Source organism: Camponotus vicinus, unplaced genomic scaffold (assembly GCF_025532165.1).
Source record: "Camponotus vicinus isolate PSW18456_S1 unplaced genomic scaffold, iyCamVici1.0 SCAF_2, whole genome shotgun sequence".
Classification (NCBI taxonomy): Eukaryota; Metazoa; Arthropoda; class Insecta; order Hymenoptera; family Formicidae; genus Camponotus; species Camponotus vicinus.
In genome coordinates, this window is record NW_028141956.1 from 9,442,811 (window position 1) to 9,463,215 (window position 20,405).

At 29.6% G+C, this 20,405-nt stretch overlaps 4 protein-coding genes across 10 annotated transcripts in view; 2 read left to right on the forward strand and 2 right to left on the reverse strand.

The window, feature by feature from the left end:
- Window positions 1–2,066, forward strand: part of Naa40 (N-alpha-acetyltransferase 40) — a 3,776-nt gene extending 1,710 nt beyond the window's left edge. For 4 of the 5 annotated variants that reach the window (XM_083091625.1, XM_083091627.1, XM_083091624.1 and 1 more), the window contains 2 exons: window positions 51–209; window positions 1,428–2,066. In XM_083091625.1, the coding sequence (XP_082947751.1) occupies window positions 51–209; window positions 1,428–1,506 (238 nt within the window). In that variant the 3' untranslated portion in view covers window positions 1,507–2,066. The remainder of the gene's footprint in view (window positions 1–50; window positions 210–1,427) is intronic. The other variant, XR_014437275.1, reaches the window with a different exon arrangement.
- Alpha-man-iia (alpha-mannosidase 2) lies at window positions 14–6,341 on the reverse strand. Of its 2 annotated transcripts, XM_083091620.1 has the most exons (8): window positions 6,196–6,339; window positions 5,574–5,719; window positions 4,123–5,480; window positions 3,711–4,049; window positions 3,328–3,636; window positions 2,615–3,146; window positions 2,322–2,474; window positions 14–2,135 (listed from the first exon to the last, which is right to left on the reverse strand). In XM_083091620.1, exons 2-8 carry the CDS (start codon window positions 5,706–5,708, stop codon window positions 1,551–1,553), a joined length of 3,411 nt encoding a protein of 1,136 aa, XP_082947746.1. In that variant the 5' UTR covers window positions 5,709–5,719; window positions 6,196–6,339; the 3' UTR covers window positions 14–1,550. The 2 variants fall into 2 exon arrangements, with proteins under 2 accessions (XP_082947746.1, XP_082947744.1); XM_083091618.1 differs by having other exon boundaries at window positions 5,574–6,341.
- Window positions 6,342–7,180: 839 nt separating this feature from the next.
- LOC145967040 (uncharacterized) lies at window positions 7,181–13,706 on the forward strand. The gene is made up of 8 exons (XM_083091629.1): window positions 7,181–8,180; window positions 8,283–8,420; window positions 8,544–8,752; window positions 9,340–12,371; window positions 12,589–12,725; window positions 12,906–13,124; window positions 13,243–13,437; window positions 13,558–13,706. The coding sequence occupies exons 1-8, from the start codon at window positions 7,614–7,616 to the stop codon at window positions 13,615–13,617; spliced, it is 4,557 nt and encodes a 1,518-aa protein (XP_082947755.1). The 5' UTR covers window positions 7,181–7,613; the 3' UTR covers window positions 13,618–13,706.
- Window positions 13,156–18,504, reverse strand: LOC145967042 (ETS homologous factor). 2 transcript variants are annotated; one of them, XM_083091630.1, is made up of 8 exons: window positions 18,290–18,502; window positions 18,110–18,206; window positions 16,054–16,189; window positions 15,352–15,609; window positions 15,038–15,103; window positions 14,858–14,938; window positions 14,584–14,779; window positions 13,156–14,498 (listed from the first exon to the last, which is right to left on the reverse strand). In XM_083091630.1, the coding sequence occupies exons 2-8, from the start codon at window positions 18,149–18,151 to the stop codon at window positions 14,387–14,389; spliced, it is 891 nt and encodes a 296-aa protein (XP_082947756.1). In that variant the 5' UTR covers window positions 18,152–18,206; window positions 18,290–18,502; the 3' UTR covers window positions 13,156–14,386. The 2 variants fall into 2 exon arrangements, with proteins under 2 accessions (XP_082947756.1, XP_082947757.1); XM_083091631.1 differs by having other exon boundaries at window positions 16,108–16,189; window positions 18,110–18,504.
- Between the last annotated feature and the right edge of the window lie 1,901 nt (window positions 18,505–20,405).

The following is a 20,405-nucleotide window of genomic DNA, read 5'->3' on the forward strand; positions in this document are numbered from 1 at the left end:
AAAACTCTAAATGTGTGGTAAAAATTAAATATTTATATATATGTGTATAGCTATGAATTACAATTGGAACCAGAGATCAGACGTAAAGGTCTTGGTCGTTTTATGATGTCAGCTCTGGAATCTATGGCATATCAGAATCAAATGTTGAAAATTGTTTTAACGGTTTTTAAACGCAATCTGTCGGCGATACAATTCTTCTATACGCTTGGGTAATAAACTTCTCAGTATTATTACAAATAGATTAACATAATGATGATACTCTTAATAACATTTCTGATTGACATATAATTGTTAAAATTTTTTTTTGTACTACATTATACATAAAATTTCTATTCATTTTTTCTAGAATTTTCCTTGTTAACATTTTTCATACTAATATGTATACAACGTAGTACAAGTATAAAATTGCTATGCAAATCAAGTCTATCTTATAGAATCTATAATTGACTAGTAAGTACTTTGATAAAGAAATAGTTCCGTTATACTGGTTTACATATTCTCACTTAATTCTCTAATATTAAAAATAACTATTTAAATCTATATATCTTATATTTAATATAGCCTTCCTATATCAGAGAACAAACAAGCCGAGAACTTAAAAAAATCATATTTAACACTAAATGTGCAGTGAGAATATGTTTCATTCATTTATATTCACAATATTCAGTCATAAATCTTATAATAATATCTTTCAGTGTATCATTTTTTTAAAAACTAAATGTTTATGCAAATATGGAAATTTGAAAAAAATCATAAAATATGAAAATTATATTCCTTATCTTATATCAAAACACTGATAACATTTGAGATTTAAAAAATAACAAATCAAGAAAGAGCAGCTAAATTAGCTAATTTTGTAACAGAAAAACGATGTTTTCGATTAAAAATTGTCTCTCCAAATAATACTTGATTTGACATTCTTTCAATTCTCAAATGCTTCATTATCAGCATTATTTTGAAATTCTTCTTTTTTTTTATATATTTAGAAATGTTATTAAATCACAAGAGTATTATCAAGAATAATATTTATAATATAATTTAGTTTATAGTATAAATTAAAAACAACAAAATTACCAAAACAGTGATAATAAATATTAAATTCAATAACCAATAATAATTTTAATTATGAGAAATGTAATGTATTTTTTTTCAATTTTATGTGCATGTATATGCAATTATTAATTCATTGCATCTACATGCACACATGTGTGTGCTATTTGTGCATGAGATAAAATACGTATTGAAATCTTTTCATTTCTCTTAAATACACATTATACATATGCAATTTCAAAGAGGATAGATTTCTTATACTTATAGTTTTGACTAGCAATTAATGTATTTAAATAGTGTATTTGTTACATATATATAATCTATATTAAGATACTTAATCAAAACAATAACAATTTTATGAACTAATACTGTTTCAGATTTAAGTTAGACAATTCGAGTCCAACGTCAGCACACTTGGATTATATAATCTTGAGTAAACAAAATTTACGTGGATAAAAAGAAAAAATATGCTGGGTTTTTCTTTTATATTTTCTTCCTGATTAAGACTGCGTTTTATGAAACAAAATCGGCAATATTTGATGTGGACACAAATTTATAATGGGCGATTTCAGAGACGGTCCAACATTGTGGAACGTAAGGGGTGCTTTACTTATAGTCCAGTCCTCCATGTCATTGAGGAATTTCGTTAAATCTATCTCTCCTGATTCCGAAACATTGAAATGTCGCAGAAGAGAATTGTTAAAACAAGTATCTAAGGCTGATTGGTGCAACACCATACCAATACCTTTACCAGCACCTTCAGGAATAGGGAACACTCGGAGACTAACAATGTTTAGATCTACTGGAAGATCATATCGAAGCGGTGAGAAATGCGCGTGTAGATCGAACGGCAGAGAGTTGCGAGGATGCAGCGCTATAACTGGATGTAGTAATTCTTCCAAAGTTAAATGGCCGCTTAAAGACAACAGCCCTGCAGGATGATTTGCTGATGGTACAGTAGAAGGACAATTTGTTTCCCTCTTCTCTAGAATTAATGTGAATATGTGATTTGTCAATAGATTGTCCATTATGCCTTGCCCTAATCCTCGATTGTCATCCTGAAGTAATCTTCTATCTTGCATAATCTATGAAAATCACACAAATATGGCATATTATATATACAATATTAAGACATTTTCTAAGTACACATTTTTTTATACGTGTAATTGCACACATTACTTTATGTTATAGTTTTATTTTTAAGCTTATTATTATATTTTTTGTAAATACATGCGTCAAACTTTTGATAAGATAAAATCTATTCAATTTACCTCAAGTTGACCAGATGTCATAGAGGCTACACCTAATGGCTGTGCTGTGGTGACTGTTAATCTAACTCTTTTATCTTCTATATATGCACTTGCTGCCATTGGATAGTAATTGCCTTGTGTGGGAAGCTTAGGAAATCTTTGTCGTCGGATCATCTAAATTAAAAAAAAAGAAAAAAAATATATATATTATTTAATAGGAAAAGTGACTTTCGCAAATTTCATCAAAAATTAATTTAAAATCGTCAAAAATTAAATCTAATTTAAAAAAAATACTATATCTTGAATTATCTTACATTGAGCCCATTTAAATCCGTGAAGAATTGATCGCCGGATGCGATATCCGTATTGAAACGCATTGCAAGTTCGTAATTTTGCGTTTCCGTTATATCAACTTCATTGAGTATGTGCAGTCCGAGTCCGTCACTGCCAGGAGAATTGAACAATGTACAAGTATGTCGCACATGCGGCAATTCTATGAACACTCTTGATAAAATTGGTCCAGTTACTAAATGAACGATCGTCCTGCTATCCATAAACACTGGATCTGGTTCCGGTTTGTCGGGCAGGAATAAATAAGCACCACTTTTATCTTTGCCAGAGCCTCTAGTACCGTATTTTACAAAATCCAAATGCACAGGAAATGTGACGTTGCCGACTCGCAGAGCTTTCAACAGACCAGATTTCCCGAAAGAGGCGGACAATTCTGGCCGTTGAGTGATGGAAAATTCTTGCATATGCGGCAAAATTGTCAGATGATCTAAACCAGGCACCGATGGAAGATTAATGTCAGTATTAAAGATAGTGACATTAGCTGGATACACTTCTCTATTTTAAAGAAAAGCATAGAATGTATTAAATTTCTAATATATGCATTATTTTATAAGGTGATCCAAAATAAGAAAAAAAAGTATATAGAAAATTAGTAATGACGCAATAATGGTCTACATTATTGTTGTATATATTTTTTTGAATCACCTTTTATACATAAACATTTTATCACATTTACTTTGCATACGATGCCTTGTGTAGCGCGTGAACTATGTACGTAGTAATACCAAATCCTGGTACAGTAACTAAAAATGATAGCTCATATCTGGCTGCAGATAATGCAGCCGAACCAATCCAAATAGGAGATATTTGACACTTGACAATTTGACCTCTTCGATCTGTAACTCTGACAAATGGTGTTGATACAATCAAAGTTTGCACTCTCGTTCTCTGCCTTGGGAGAGAATTGTACAGGATAATCTTTCTCGAAGGATTATCGTCACCAAGATTAAGAACGTGCTTTTCACCTGCACTTGTATGATGCGACCTTCGAAAGATAATTATACATTATATTTTTCGCCGCATATATGAAATGTTATCACTTGTAGATTATTCTCGTACCTAGTTTCGTCTAATGAAAAGTACACAGCTTCCACATCTATAGGTGATACTTGCGGAGTTTTCAATAAATGTGCTATAGATTGTTGAAGTACATGAGCCGAGTTATTCAACGCCGTTATCATTTTTTGAGCATAATCTATTACAACATTGTCTCTGGAAGTTCCAGTAACTCCATCATGATGTTGAAACAGAGAGTGCCACATTCTGGCCTTGCTCAAACGAGATGCGAGAGTCCCTTCTACTAACTGATCATTACCTTTGGCCCAAGCTATAGCAGCTAATGCTTCTGATCCTCTTAAAGCACCTAGCAATACACGATCCAGTCGTTTGTGGAAAGGCCTATATACATAAAGATTATAATAGATTAATAACTTATCATCATCAAAAGATTGAAGATTAAAAATTTTTCTACCTAGAAGTATAATAGCCGCTCCAATAATGATCATCTCTGTCAGAATACGTAAAGAAATCGCCGGACAAAGTCGGAAATTCGTTTAAAGTGCGTTTCTCTCTGACCGCCTCAAAATAATCGCTCAAAGTTCCAAATTGTATTTGGACGTTCAAATGTTGATGTTCATTCATGTAATCGAAAAGTTTTTGGTAATTGTCATACTGAGCTTCCCACTCGGCGAGATGTGTATATCTGAAATCATCGCCTAAAGGTGCAAGAACCACTTGAGTCTTGAAAAGCTGCGCCTTTTTACGGTACTGATCTAGCAAAAGCATCGCTCTCTCTGCTACATTTGCTTTAGTAATAGTCTTTGGAGGGATCTTCCATGGACAGCTAAGACCAAAGTTTTGCATTCTGTAAAAATCAAATTGACAGCATATTTTCGGGTCTGGTCCGCATGTATGAGGAATGTCATAACTGTAAAACGGCATAACGTGACTAAACAATTCTGTGGAGCCATCGTTGTCCCATAATTGTCTCCAGCGAAATTCTAAATTCTTATCCCTAGCCAGTTTCTTCTTGACTGAATAATGTACTCTTTGTATCAAGAGATTTTCTAAGCCTGAATTCTTTAAGAGATATGGCATAGTGGGAGAGAGGCCAAAGGGATCAATGGCCCATCCCGAGTTTGGTGTATAATCTAGATTATATTTTAGCCACTGATGACCCTCGGTTAGTTGTGTGAGTTGAGCAATCCAATGTGATACGGATTCATCAGGCATTACCCATCCTCCTGATACAATTTCCAATTGTCCATCATGTACCAAGCGACGCACTTCGTCCCTTATTACCTTGGATTGGTCGTCCCACCAGAGTTTAAAAAATGATATTTCCGCCCAAATAAACTTGCGCCTCTTATCCTCGCTTAACTTAGTCACCATATTATTTAATATGCTTCTTGTTTGAAATATATAGTACTTTTCAAAAGTATTTAACCATCCAGGATCGTTATGCGAATGAGGCACAACAAATACCTTTAATTTTCTGTTAGGATGCCACTGTTTTTCATCATATATGATATTCCAGCCTTGCTTCCAAACTCCACCATCTGGATTGTCAAACTCTAATTGCTTGTACAATTCCAACATTTGTATATCAACTTGTGGAACTTTCTGAATATTAAAATTACACATGAGACTTTTTCCTGCATGTAGTATTGTAGCATTGGAATAATTTGAGTGACCGACTGTTTGTATGTTTGATATAAAATTATGTTTAATTTTCGCCGCTTGTTCTTGCAAAGCGTTCATAACTTTATGATGCTTATCAAAATCCTTTTCTAATTTTGCGAGTCTGTTTTCAAAATGAAGCCATTGATTCTAAAAGAATCACATAATTTTATAATTTACAGTAAATCTTGTATACACTTGATTCAATATTAACGTATTGTAAGCAGTACTGTCATAACTTACATCATTTATGGAAAGCTTGGAATCTTGCCCAGGTGGAAAGAGAGTTAAATCCATCATTAAATAGATCATCACGCAACAAGCAAGGATCAAGCCCACTCCGAGAATGGCGATGGTCCTTCTGGTTCTCATTGTCATAAATCTTTTTTCTGCATTAAGTTTGACGTTTCAGTTAAATGTTTGCAACTTTTTTTTTAATCGTAATATAGCGTGATAGCGTAAATCATCAATCATCAGTTTATTAGTTTACACTCATTATAATTGCTAATCCAAATGTTGAAATAAAAGCAAACTTGTGTATCTAATTCCCTAATCTAATTCATCTACTGTTATAAAGAACTACATGTTAGAAATCAATTTTAAAATATAAATTTTCAATGAATAGAAAACTCAATGTATTCCTTTTTTTTTTTTTTTTTAGAAATGTTTAACGTGCCGTCAACCAATCTTTAACGATTTTTCAACGTATTCCTCGAACTTAAGATGGGTTTGTGAATTTCATAAACTTATTTTGAGTTTAAAAAATTTATATGCAGTTTTTGACGATTATTTTACTGTATTAATCTTATATTATCAGTATATATATATATATATTTAATTGCTTTTATTTTTTAATTATGTGGACCATTTTCGATTGGTTAAGAACTTGCTAAAACACTGTAGGTCTCAGCAACAATTAAAAAATGTGATGCACAACTGTCAGAAACAGATGGTCACAGTCTAAGTTTTGACAGCCGCTGTCAGCTGTCAACAGTGTGTTCTCAAAAATGCTTTATCTTGCGCATGCGCATAAAGCAATCTAGGGATGATACAGGCAACAAATGCGCACAAAAATTCCTGAATATTTTTATTGCAAGAAAAATTAGCAATTATTTAGGTTACGTTCCAAAACGTAAGTAACCGAGGGAAATTTTACTCGATGGCCGATTTGAACCAATCGGAAAGGCTTAAAAGAGTTTCGGAACGGCCATCGAGTAAAATTTTCCTCGGAGAGGACGTTTTGGAACCTTAATATATATTTTGATGCATATTTTTTTTTAATTTTTATAGCATTTTCAAATTGGTTCTAAAAATAAAGGACCTAGATTGTCCTTTTTTCTTACGAATTTGATACTTCAATGGCCGCATTCAGCAGACTCAACAGTTGGGCAACATTACTAGATTTTCCGATATAATTCGACGCTGATTGGTCGGACCTGAAAGTAGAAACCAATGGCTGCGTTCAGCAGGAAAAACTGCTTTGCAACTGTGTAAAATTCGTGAATCTGATTGGTGTATACTCTTAGGCCCATATTCTGAATCCTCTTTTATCGATAAAAGTGCTCCTAAAAGCGGCCTGTAGCCAATCAGAAGGCTTATATGCCACTTTTAGAGGCACTTTTATCGATAAAAGAGGATTCAGAATATGGGCCTTAGATTCAATCAAAATTAAGAGCATACACCAATCAGGCTCACGAATTTTACAACAGTTGCAAAGCAGCTTTTTCTGCTGAACGCAGCCAATGATGCGATGTTCATTGCGCATGTGCAAAAAAAGCGTCTCTGAAAATAATATGCTTTAATGCTTCCCGTCTATGTATTTTATAGTCTACTATCTGCAAATTGGCGGCAATTACACGTGATTCGTTCATTAGATTCACTACATACGAGCACATATGAGTTATCATAGGTTGTACCGAAGAGAAACAATCAAAGAACGGTCTAAAGCTATTATAGAAAGTCGTAGTAGATAGAAGTCTACTAAATATATTGTGATTTAACTGAAGAAGAAGAACCAGATAATAAATCACGTGTGATATCAACTATAATATAAACGATAAAAGAGATACTTTCGAAATAATCGATTGTGATTGGTCAATTTGCTTACGACTAACGAATAATGACTCATTGTAGAATGGGCCTTATAAAAAATATTTTTTAACTTGATACTTTTTTACTACATATAATAAACAACATCTAATATCATAATCACATATCATATCATATCATATCACATCTACATCTAATATTTTTTTATTAAAAAGAAATGTCGAGTTTTTGACAATGATTACTCAAGATCCACTTGCTACGATGGAAGTTTCATCAAGTAACGAAAATTTTAACAAAAAGGAACACTTTATCACTAACAGTGAATCAACTATCTCCAATGATACTTCACATTGCAATGACGAAAAAGAAGCACATGATAAGAAAGATGAAGAAAATGTTGGAGGAAACTTACAAGATATTGCTTGTGATTCTGTGTCAGTTAATAATAGTTATCTAGATAATGAAACTGACCGTAATAAATTAGAGGATAGTAAAGAGAATGAATTAGAAGCTAATGATAAATATTGCAATGGAAATAACGACAATAATAATACTGAAAAATCATTATCAAAGAGATTTTTAGATCTTATTGATAGTGATTCAGAAAATGAATCTACCTTGTGTGAAACATCGGAAGAAGCTCATAGTCCTAGTGATAAATATTTAAAAATTGCAAAGCATAAGAGAAATCTTAAAAATAAAAATGCAAGAAGGCTAATAGACAGCGAAGATGAAGATGATGCACAGATGAACAAGATTAATGATATTTCTCAAACTGTGGATAAGACAATAAATAGTACTGTAAGCACAAGTATATATAAATCTTTTATTATTATCTTATTATAATTTCAATTAAAAAGCAATGTCATTATTTGAAATTATATTGTTTTTATTGTTTTATAGACTAATAGCTATCAATCTTTGATAGATTCTGAATCTGATGAAGAGAAAGAAGAAACACAAGATTCTGTTATTCCAAATGAAAAATTTGACATATCTGAGAGTAAAAATACGAAAAAAGAATCTGTTAAAAAGAGAAAGGTTTGCATATTTTTATTCTTTAGTCGAAGTTAAATCGAAAATTCTAATAAGCTGTATTATAATATTCAATATGAAACAAGATCTTTTAAATGAATGTAAAATTTTTTATTTTGTATAAAATAGGGTTCTATCAGAGCTTCTAAAAATGAGGCAATGCGTCAGATACACAGTGAAACCCAACGTTTATTGAGAGAAACAGGAGTTTCTCTGCCATATCATAGACCAAAACAGCGTACATTACAGGAATTCTTGAATAGAAAAAAAATATTGACATCTCTTCCAAAAGCACCTTCAACAGCTGCAAAACTGAAAATGTCATCTGTAATAGTAAGGTAAGCTTTCATATATACAGGATGTTCTAAAAGGCGACATATTTTTAGAAATTTCTCGCTATTTTTTTTTCTTTTTTAATAAAGATGTTGAAGCATCAATAATTGTTAAGTTATGATAAAAAAAGACTTTTTACAAATTATATTTTATGGAATTAGAAGAATTTAACAAAACGATATTCTTTAATTAATTCCGAGTATAAATTAATAGATATTTAATTTATAATTTGGTTATAATGATATATGATGAAAAAATTGAAAACAGTTCTTACAACTTACACTGTTCTTTTTTTAAGTATAAAATTTATACTTATATAAAACAATTTAACTATCAAATTGCTTTAAATAATTTTTGCATTATGCATGTATGCTAATAAATAAATCGAATAAAATTGAGATTTTTTTGTTTCAAAATAGTTTAATTTTTTCAATTCTATTTATTTTTTCCAAAAAATAGCCCAATTATTACATTATCTAATTGTCATCCTATATATATGTATAATATACATACACACATTATATTTACATAAATTTTACAAAATAGGATTTCAAATACAAAATAAATAATTTTTGAATATAATTTTAAACAGCCGAGTCGTTGCAGAAAAAGAAAAAGAAGCAGAACTCTTTTACAAATCTTCAGATTCAGAAGATGATACACAACAATCTATATTTTTTGCTGCCAAAGACATAGAAGAATCTTCCACTACATATAAGAAAGTACCATTGATAGATGCCAATGACACATGTATACAAAATTCTCAAAAAACTGATACGACCAACCAAGTTATACATAATGAAGAAAAGGTTATACAAGATCCCACACATCTTGATACTGTAATATCTGAAAAAAACTTTAACAAAGTAGATTATCAAAATAGAGAATCATCTCTCTTAAATGAGAGTAGCAGTAATCATGATGATAGATCTAATATATTATCACAACAAATAGATAAACAAGACCTTAAAAAATTAGGTGTATCAAGAAAATTGTTTGATACATGTTTCGAAAGTAAAATAAATAATTCTAATATAAGTCTCAGTAAACAAGAGACAGAAGTTGAAAAAATAGTTGAAAATATTATTGCTTCCTTAGAAAAGGAAAAATGTGATAAGACAAAATCAGAAATTAATATGACAGAAAATCACATATCAGAAATACCACAAGTACATCAATGTGAATCTGAAGCAATTAATATAGATGGAGATAAAAATTTGACTGTAGAAAAAATAAAAGTATCAGAAAATAGTAATATAAATAATAAAGAAATAGTTGAAACTATTCAGAAGAATAATTGCGTGACAGATAATATTGTTATATCTACAAATTCTGATGATTTTATTATAATACATGATGAAAACGATGAAGAAAAGGATAAGTCTGATAAAATAGACGTATCATCATCTACTATTTTAATTAATGACATTCTATCAAAAACTAAAAATAATTTAACAGAAGAATTTAAAGACACTGATAGTCATGCACTTGGTTTGCCATTTTCAAAGTTTGTAGATGAGACTTTAAATAATAAAAAAAAATTACCAAAATTAGTACCAAATTCTACAGTTACACTAAAAGGATCACCAGGTATGATTATTGATTTGACAAATAATGCAAAGTCATATGGAAAAGGTGTAAATACTTTATTAGATAGATTTTTCTGTAAACATGTTATTAATGCAAAAAAGCAAGCTAATGATAAATCTCAGGAAACTGTGATACACTTGCAAAATACTCCAAACAATTCTCTTTCAATTAAGGAATTACTTCCATATAAATTATCTGCTAATACTGATAATTCTGAATTGAATAAACCTGGAGCCAAGTTAATGCGTTTAAAAGAAGATTTAAAGTTGCAAATGACTATAAAACGTAATGAAGAATGGAAGCACAAAGAAATAGAATTACGAGAAAAGGAAGAAAAAGAAAAAGAAGAATGGGATGAGGAAGAAGAGAGTGATTATAATTCATATGAACAGGAAAAAATTCATGATCTTGAATCAAGTGATAGTGGAGAAAGCGAACCCGAAGAGAATGATGTTTGTATAAAGGACAAAAAAAGGAGTAAGTGTTTGTTTGCAGACGATGAAGCTGAAGTTACAGATAATGAAGATTCAAATACAGATATGGAGGAGACATATAGCAAGAATGATATGGCCCAAGCAAAGTGTAACAAACAATCTTCAAATTTTAAATGTAGAGAAGAATATATGGATGATAGTGAAAGCGAGATAGAGACTAATCAGGAAGAAGAAGAGGAAGAAAATGTGATAGATTCAGACACAAATATAGAGAATAAAAGTGAATCTGATTCTAAAGATGATGATAACGTTAATGTTTGTGAAAACTTTAGTATTGTCCAGAATAAAAAAGATAGAAAAACGAAGCAATTTATAAAAGAGTTTCAAGACGATTTAAACATTGCAAATTCGACCTATCCGGAAAATGATAATAATCATTTAAAATACGTTTCGATAGATGTCAATACGTCTGAGACACAGTACGAAGATAACGGCGTGAAAAACAAAAACAATATGCCTGTTAATCAACAAGAAGTTACTACTAGAAGCCAAATAAATAAGACACCTTCGACAAAGACAAGTATGCTCGACTTTGTTTCTCCTATAACACAATTAAGTGTATTAAATACTTCTTTAGATAAGAAAGATACAGAAAATAAAGAATATCTCATTGATAGAGATCAGAAATCTGTTTTTATGGAAAATACGCAAAGCGACGAGTCTTCTGAATATGCATATAACAGTAGGAATAAAAATATTTTAAAGAAAAAATTATTTGACGATATTAAAGAAACTATTGATGATGAATATCTTATGCGATTGTGTTCGGGTAAATTTGAGTCCACGCAACAAGCTGATTTAGATTTATTCTCACAAGCCACTAATAATAAATCGCGATTATGTTCCGAAAATTCCAACACGAAACTGATCAATATTAACCAGTTAGAAAGTCTCGAAGTAGAAGATGAAAACTCTCAAGATGTAAAACTGATATTAGATGAGGATTCCAATAATTCTGTAAATCACGTGAAAAAAATGAAACAGGTTGGTGAAGTGACTTCGGGATTAAAAATGAAGATCGTTTCTTCAGATGATGATGATGAATTGGAAACGGACACGTTTTTGAAACCCAGAAAACATTCGGTGAAAAGATTGCATTTATCTGATTCGGAGGAGGAAAGTGCTCAACCGTCCGATGAAGAGAATAATGAAGAGAACGATGAAGAGAATGATGTGGACGAGGAGACAGAAGAACAATATATAGATTACGATTCCGAAGAAAACGAAGTTGTATCGAAAAAAGAAAGTATAAAACAAGTTGCAGCTGACTTTTTGGAAGAAGAGGCCGAATTGAGTGAAAGTGATTGGGATTCCGCTGATGAGGACGAAAAGGATTTGGATAAGTATGAATACGAAGAAGCTGATAACGAACATATAGACGAACGTAAAATGAGAAACCAGTTGGAGAAAACATATATGAAACAGATGCTAGATGAAGATAAAAGAGAAGTTAAATTGCTTCAAGAATTATTGTTTGAGGATGGAGATTTGCACACCAGTGGAACGGGTCGCGAGCGCAAATTCAAGTGGAGAAATATAGGTATAAGAATATATAATCGGTTTTCTTTTTAATAGATAATTATTAAAATTTTCTATTTACCTAGATAATTATTGCAATTTTGTTTCTATATAACACGATGATTGTTAGAAAAAACTTTGTTCTATAAAAATATTCTATAAAATTCAAATTTCCAAAAGTCGAGATTTAATATGCATTATTATTTATAATAATATTAATATAATCATTATTATATCAGATAAATTAGGAAGTAATACTGAAATATCACGAGCAACTGACGATATCGATGGCTGGATAGATGTGCAAGAAGATGAAGACGAGGCAAAATGGAGTAAACTCAGGCAAGAAAGAGACAAGTTTCTTGAAGAAAGAATGGTACATAAATATACATACATATTATATATATCGTTTTACATATATATATATATATATATATATATATATATATATGTATAACGATCAAATGGAAAATATATATATTTATATATATATATATATATATTTATATATATTTAAATATATATATTTATATAAATATGTCTTATGTATTTACAGAAATGTTCAAATAATGAAATTGAAGATGAGTTATGCAATAGTCAAATTTTTAAATTTGGATTGGAAGCACTTAAAAAGATTAAGAATGATGAATCTCAAGAACTAAATGTTTCTCATAACCAAGTAGATTCATCTGAAAACATGGAACCAATTATGCCGCGAAATATAACAGATCTACTGAATGGACCAAATACTGGAAAGAAATCCCAGACAATATACGTAAGATTATTAATTATAAATTAAGATAAAATTATTAATTAATATTGCTATATTTTATGTCTTGATAACAAATTTTTTTATATGTTGTTTTTACATATGGTTATTATATATTTTACAGAATGTTATAAAAAAACGTTCGCTCTTAACTCGAGGAGAAGAGTCGTTAGCGAAGATAGCATCATTAGCAAAGCAAGGTGACTCTGTTTCTCATGCAATAAATGCAAGAAATTTTGTCTTCCAGTATGTTAACTTAAATAATACATCTGAAAAGGACAATAAAACTAGAGAAGAAGATCAGGACTCACAAGCTAAGGTAACTTAATTATATTAAATCTTTTTCAGACGCTATCATATATACTTGATTATCTAATTATCTGATGATTGCTTCCACATAGAAAGAAATGTATATTTTGATAAATATTTTTTTTTGTAGCCTCGGAAGAGAAAAATAACGTCAAATTTTTCATTGACAACAAAAAAGAGACGAAAATAAAAATGTTTTTTTTGAAGAAAAATATTTTATTTTTATAGAAGTATAACACTTAATGTAAATTTTAAATTATTATAAATGAATTATGAACTTATTTTTGTTAAACTATATCTGAAAATTTATTACATGACAATATAGTAATAAAATAAGAATAATCATGTCTTCTTTATATATATATATATATATATATATATATATATATATATATATATATAGTAAATATGTACAAATGTGAATATTTATGATATAACAAAGAATATTTTATTTTTATAAAAGGTTTGTTTCTTCGTGTTTTAACTTAAAATTATCCGTTTTTTCTTAAATAGTATTCTTTATATACATTCTTTAATTGCATTCTTAAGCTTGTTGCAATCACAATTAGCATGTGATAATTTTGATAACATTAAAAACATAAGAATATGACAAGAAATATTGAAGCAAGGAAGGAAAACGAAATATCTTTTCCTTCAGGCTTCATTCCTCTTTTTTGATTATTACGAAATTTATTTTATTATATTATTATGTTTCTCTAGTGTGAAAAAATATAACTATATTTGTGGCACTATAAAAAATGTGGCACCTTAAAAAATATATAAAACATATTAACATATTACTGACTGGCACATTCTAGTACAAAGTCTATTAATAGGTCTTTTGATTAGTAAAGTGTTTAAATGCGATTATATTTAACACTTTTAAAAAAATATCACGGCTTATTTTATTGTTTTCGCACATTTCATCCTATTATTCATTCTTTCTTAACAATATCGTTTCAATTTCGGAAATTCGGATTATCCGTTTGCCAACCTTTTGCATTTGGACCAAATTGATATACCAATCTTCGACCGAGCACCGGTAGGAATATCTTGCTTTTGTAATAGTATCTATAAGAATAACCGCTCGAATATAATTAAAACTTATTAAATTAAATTTTAGCACATATCCACGCACACGAAATTATCCTATTACCTCATAGCTCTACTAAGTTTTTCATAAGTCATTTTTGTATTTCCTTTTCGTGAACCCCATCGTTTTGCTACCTCGTCGCTTTTTACAAAGCGAAATTTCGCTTGTGAATAATCCTCCCAACAGATTAAACTAGGACACGTTTCTCTATTACGTAGTAAATCTCTAATAAATTCCCATAATTTTCCTTGACTGGCAGCTATGTAAAAATGCAATTAAATCGATATAATACACATGCATTTTCGGATTATGTCGAAAAATATTTTCCAACACTTACGATTCTTTTTGGTCTTTAATACCCTCGGTCTGCCAGGCAGTCTTTTCGTTGTGACTTCGACGCTATTATCCGATTCTGCATCTGGAAAAAAGGCAAAAGTGTTAGTGTATCAAAAGAACAATGTGAAAATCGCACAAATACGAATCGGTACAATCGATAGAAATTTTCTTAATAATTTACCAGATATGTTGTTTGGAATAACTGATGCGTACTCATCCTGCGGTTGAATAGTATCGTATGATGGCACTATTAAATAAATTCATATTTTAAGTTTATCATATTATTCAATTTATATATTATTCGATATTTGTTTTTCGCGTTATTGTATCTACTAGATATATAAACTATTTAGATAGACTTTACTCCGAAGTTTTCCATCATGAAGCATAATTATTAAAATATAAATTCATCAAAGAAACTATTGTTTAATGAAATTCATAGTTCTTTGAAATTTATATATAAGCATATTCTTAGAAGCATATTCACGTACGTACGCAGATTCGATACGCGTTGTGAATGAAGAAGATCGTACAATCGGTCCCCGTATATCGGATCGTAATTGATGAAATCTTGTCGACCAAAAGTCACGAGTTCCTTCCCTGACACAGCAAGACTATGTTGGATAGAACTGTATGGTTGACCTATATATGATGCAGCTGACATAAGCCAATTTATTGTTTCCTCTTGACACCAGTTTTTGATGGGTTTATCTGACCATCCGGTACCATCGATCTCCTTGCATTCCTCGTCACCTATTCGATTAGGTATTTTTAAAATTACATCTGTATATCTGAAATCTGTATATCTGAACATCTCGTTGTCGCGTGCGTTGTTTTAGAGATCGAACGATTAAATGCTAAAGTTAAATGCGGATTTTCCATAAATCGATGCAATACGTCAATGTTAAACAGTCCCTGGAAATCCCCTCCAACAACTATCATTGCATTGGTAATTGCAGACTCGTAATAAGAAATCGTCGCGAAAAAGCCGTCGTAGACGCTCGTGCGAATAAGGAAAAACAAAAAATATGTTAGTATTATTACATTTTTACAATAATACGATTTTACATTGTTTGTTACGAAATTTTATCGAGTTTTGTAGCGAAGTTAGGAAAACGCGTAACGAATATTCGAACAAATCTCAAGATTAACACCTTTTCTAATTATTTAATTAAAATAAAAAATTACGTGCGTTACCGAGAAAACATTTCTTTTTAATTGGTTCACAACCGCGGTTCGCTAAAAAATTACTTCGCCTAGGAACCAAAGAATCCATGTCCAGGAGTAGATGATTGTTCTCATCTTCGTTTAAATTCATATATCCGCAATACATCTGCAATCAAATTTCAGGAATATTATATATCGGATAAGAGAGAAACGGAAGAAAATTATAACTCAAAAGCAATTTTTATACATAATATTTATACATAATATATTTGACTGATGACAAAGTTCTTAGGTAATTTTGCAATAAAAATTATTAAATATTAAATATATTTATTAAATATAAATAATCTAAATTAAGTTCCCAGGTAGCAGAGTGACGTCAAATAACATCTTAATAACGTTTTAATGACGTCATTGTACGTCATTAAGACGTCTGGAGACGTCATCTTGCTACCTGGGTTATAATATAATAATATAATAATAAATATAAATAATCTAAATTAAGTTATTAGGGTGTCTAGCAGAATCAGAAAAAAATTCCTTGATTTTTCCACATTCTCCGGAACCAAGAATAATTTTTCCCTAATTGATTTTTCAGTATTACTTTTTTCAAAATGCATAATTTGCATATATCGCTATATTAAAAGTCAATTAAAGGAGTTGAATCACAAAAGTCTTTGTATTATTTTTATCAAGAAACAAATAAAACTTAAATAAGATATTATTCAATATCAAAAGTTCAATATCAATAATACACTTGTTTTACATTATTTAAAAAAAAATGTCAAATTAATGAGAAAAAAATGTGAGAAAATTCAGATAAATTAAAATCCTGATTTTTCCCTGACTGCTAGACGCCTTGGTTATAAATAATATATTTATAAATAATATACTATATATAATATTATTATAGTTATTAATAATAAATATATAATAATATATTTATTAATAAAATATAAATAATATAAATAATATAAATTTCGGGAATTTTTTATGTCATGAATCACACAAAAATTGAATACTACATTCTTTGTGATATAAGTTAGTTAAATTTTCGCAGTTAAAATTTCGCACAATTTCTTTGCAACTTATGAAAAATTCATAACTAAAAATCGTGATTTTTACATATATGTTCATAAATCAGAATAAAACAGATATACAATGGTTATTATAACCTTGTAAATAATGCTACCATGTGAATAAAAATTTATTATTGTAAACTTTACAAATCTCAAGAAATGCTTTATAAAAATATGTGTAATATTCACCATATGGTTTTTTTTTATATGGAATAACTTGAAAATGATTTGTATTCCATATAGAAGCATTGGAGTAAATGAGATGTAACGATATCGCTTTCTTCTTTTATTTCCCACACAGCACAGAACATTGCAACAATATTGCGGCAATATTGCAATATATATATTGCTGCAATATTAATAATAACAACAATATTAATAATATTGCTGCAATATTCTGTGTTATATGATAAGAATTAGAAAGCGATAATGAAAAAACTCCTCTTATTGTTTATCTGTTGTTTAAAATTTATCAAAAATTAAAACTCAGAAAAAGGAGTTTATAGATTCTATGTAACTTAAAATGAAAAAAGAGAGAGAGAAAAAAAACATCCATTTTTTTGCCAATTTTCGATTCATATTTTGCAATAAAAAATACATCAATAATCTTTGAGAATTTCTTACTTTATTTAATTAGTTAACGAAAATATTCGCAAATAAAGTACACAGCGTGAAAAAAACATGCGAAACTCGAAGTTTATAATTAACGATAATAAAACAATAAAAAAGCAAAACGTTGTTTGCTAAAATTGTAATCGCTTTATTTGATTTTTAATGTTATGCAAATATCTATCTTGTATAACTTATTATATAGTTAATTTTGCAAATGAACGATAAGAGTGTCTAATATATTTAAATTGAGTTTAAGATTTAACTTGAACAAAAATTCGAAATTTTCGAAAAAAATCCGAAAAAGAATCATGATAAAAAAGACCGAGTAATCTCACAAACATATCAACACATACATATATATTACCATCTGTTATTTGCGTCAAAGTTTCATTTACCTCATTCAGATCATTCCTGCCGTAATTATTAAATGAATCCATTTTTATTTAATGATATCGGCACTTTCACCTGGATTTTAACATATAACAATGCGTCCTAAAAGAGCGGGAAAAAATGTAACACACATTAATCGCACTCGTCACATTTATATATGTGGCAATGATAAAATCCGTATTTACAAAAATATATCAAATGCGAAAATTATAAATTTGAGTCTTTGATATCAAACGATAATTATCACCAAGATATCGCGCGACAATTCATTCTGTTCCTTTCGGAGGAGGAAATTACAAGATTAAGACCGACGAGATGACGTGATGTTTCGCGCGAGATGTTCATCATCGAACGCCTCTCGAGCTACTAAAAGTATACGAGGTCTTTATTCAGTGGAAAAGATAAGAATGCAGCGTGAGACAACCGCGGTGCGGAGCAGGTTCAACAGGGATTTCCCGCTCAGCAGCCGCGGCCAATCACCGCCGTTTGCGCGTCGAACCGCGATAGCTGACGCAACAATTGTTACAATTCATTGGCGTCGATCTATATTTTAAACGAACCACATCACTTTAATATATTATCGGAAAAAATTTTGAACATTGATTTTTCGATAACTAGCAACTTCACTATCTCATCTTTATTAGTATTATATTTATTTTCATTTCGAAATAAAAGTTACTTCAAACTAAGCGATAGATTAACAAATAATAATTTTGAGTAGATTTTTATTGATGAATTAATTTTTGATTTAATTGAAAAATTTCAATATCTTCAAATTAGAGTAATTTTTTTGCAAAAGCTTATAACATAAAAGATCTGAGAAACTTGAAAGCAAAAAAGTCAATTAATGAGATATAACTTTTCGATAATTGATATAATTTTATTTATTAATATTTCATATATTAATATTTTATTTTTTTTCGAAGTTACTTCAAATTAAGCGATAAATCGACAAATAACAATTTCGAGTAATTTTTTGTGACAACTTATTCGGCGATTATTTTAATCGATTAATTGAAACATTTCAATATTTTCGAAATAAAGTAAATACTTTTTGCTTACAAGATCAAAAAATTTAAAAAACTTGAAAAGTAAAGAGTCCAATTAATGAACTACCGCACTTGACATACGTGTGCGTTTATTAATTAAATTCTCATACAGCACCGAAAGATTGCAAAAACGTTGCATAGACCTAACATTGAAACATTATAATATTGCATAGAAGTTGCGAAATGTTTCTGCAACATTACTGCAAGCTTGCAGCAACGTTGAAATGTCCTGAGAAATATTACAATGTAAGATTGTAGTAATGTTACGGTGCAACGTATTTGCAATATTAAAACGCGTTTTGCTACAAATGCAGACCGTTTTAAATTTAATAAATAAACTGAAAATATAAAAAAATATTTAAGAAAGATAAGAAAAAACATTTACCGCCTTTGAAAAAAACATCTATTAGTGTTTTTTATCAAATGTGTCTTATTAAATATTTATCTCAATAATATACATACATCAATTATATTTTACATACACTCGATACCAGAATATTTTAATACGTGCAATAAATGAATTATTTCCTATTTACTCATTCAATGGAGAAAAATCTGTTTAATATTCTGAATCCCAACGAGGGATCCAGATTATTAAACAAATTATTTATTTAATAATCTAGATCCTTTATTAGGATTCAGAATATTAAATAAATCAAGTCAGTTTATCAGAAATTTAACTGACACAAGACAAGAAATATAATTACTACATTAGTTCTTTGTAGGCCTTATATCCACTTTAGATGAAAATTCGAATACGAGTTAATTAAGTTTGGTGTCGCCACATAGCGGCAAGTAAAGAAACACATGTTATACATTTTCGCTATGTTAAAATGTTGCTACAACATTGCCAAAGTAATATTACAAAATAATGTCTCTGCAATATTTCTGCAGCATTACACTGCTATGTGCAATGTTGTAACATTGCAGCAATGTTGATGCAAGCTTATTCTGTGCTGTATGGGTTATATCATATTAATTCCAGATGTTTCGATTCCCGGATTTGAGATCTCCGTAATTTTATAATTTTAATTAACAATAATTTTCGATGTTTTAATTTATATCGCGTTTTTTTTCACACTAGGATAAGATTCCAAATCCGGGGATCTCGAAAGGAGAGTTCGTATAATATTATAATTTAATTAATAAACGTATACTGTCAATCAGGGAGCTCATTAATTGGCCTTTTTGCTTTTTAAATTTAAAAAATTTTTCAATATTTTCATCATATTGCGTTGAAAAAACAGTTTCA

What these genes read in the sequence shown, in the direction of transcription:
- Alpha-man-iia (XM_083091618.1), bottom strand. Translation starts at nt 5,708, where the DNA reads ATGACAATGAGAACCAGAAGGACCATCGCCATTCTCGGAGTGGGCTTG. An exon ending in CCAAGCTTTCCATAAATGAT is followed by an intron (nt 5,481 to 5,573) that starts GTAAGTTATGAC and finishes TGATTCTTTTAG; the next exon opens with AATCAATGGCTTCATTTTGA. An exon ending in CACAAGGCATCGTATGCAAA is followed by an intron (nt 3,147 to 3,327) that starts GTAAATGTGATA and finishes TCTTTAAAATAG; the next exon opens with AGAAGTGTATCCAGCTAATG.
- LOC145967040 (XM_083091629.1), top strand. Translation starts at nt 7,614, where the DNA reads ATGATTACTCAAGATCCACTTGCTACGATGGAAGTTTCATCAAGTAAC. An exon ending in AGTTTCTTGAAGAAAGAATG is followed by an intron (nt 12,726 to 12,905) that starts GTACATAAATAT and finishes ATGTATTTACAG; the next exon opens with AAATGTTCAAATAATGAAAT. An exon ending in AGAAATCCCAGACAATATAC is followed by an intron (nt 13,125 to 13,242) that starts GTAAGATTATTA and finishes TATATTTTACAG; the next exon opens with AATGTTATAAAAAAACGTTC.
- LOC145967042 (XM_083091630.1), bottom strand. Translation starts at nt 18,151, where the DNA reads ATGGATTCATTTAATAATTACGGCAGGAATGATCTGAATGAG. An exon ending in TAAAAAGAAATGTTTTCTCG is followed by an intron (nt 15,610 to 16,053) that starts GTAACGCACGTA and finishes CTAATCGAATAG; the next exon opens with GTGACGAGGAATGCAAGGAG. An exon ending in ATTAAAGACCAAAAAGAATC is followed by an intron (nt 14,780 to 14,857) that starts GTAAGTGTTGGA and finishes ATTTTTACATAG; the next exon opens with CTGCCAGTCAAGGAAAATTA.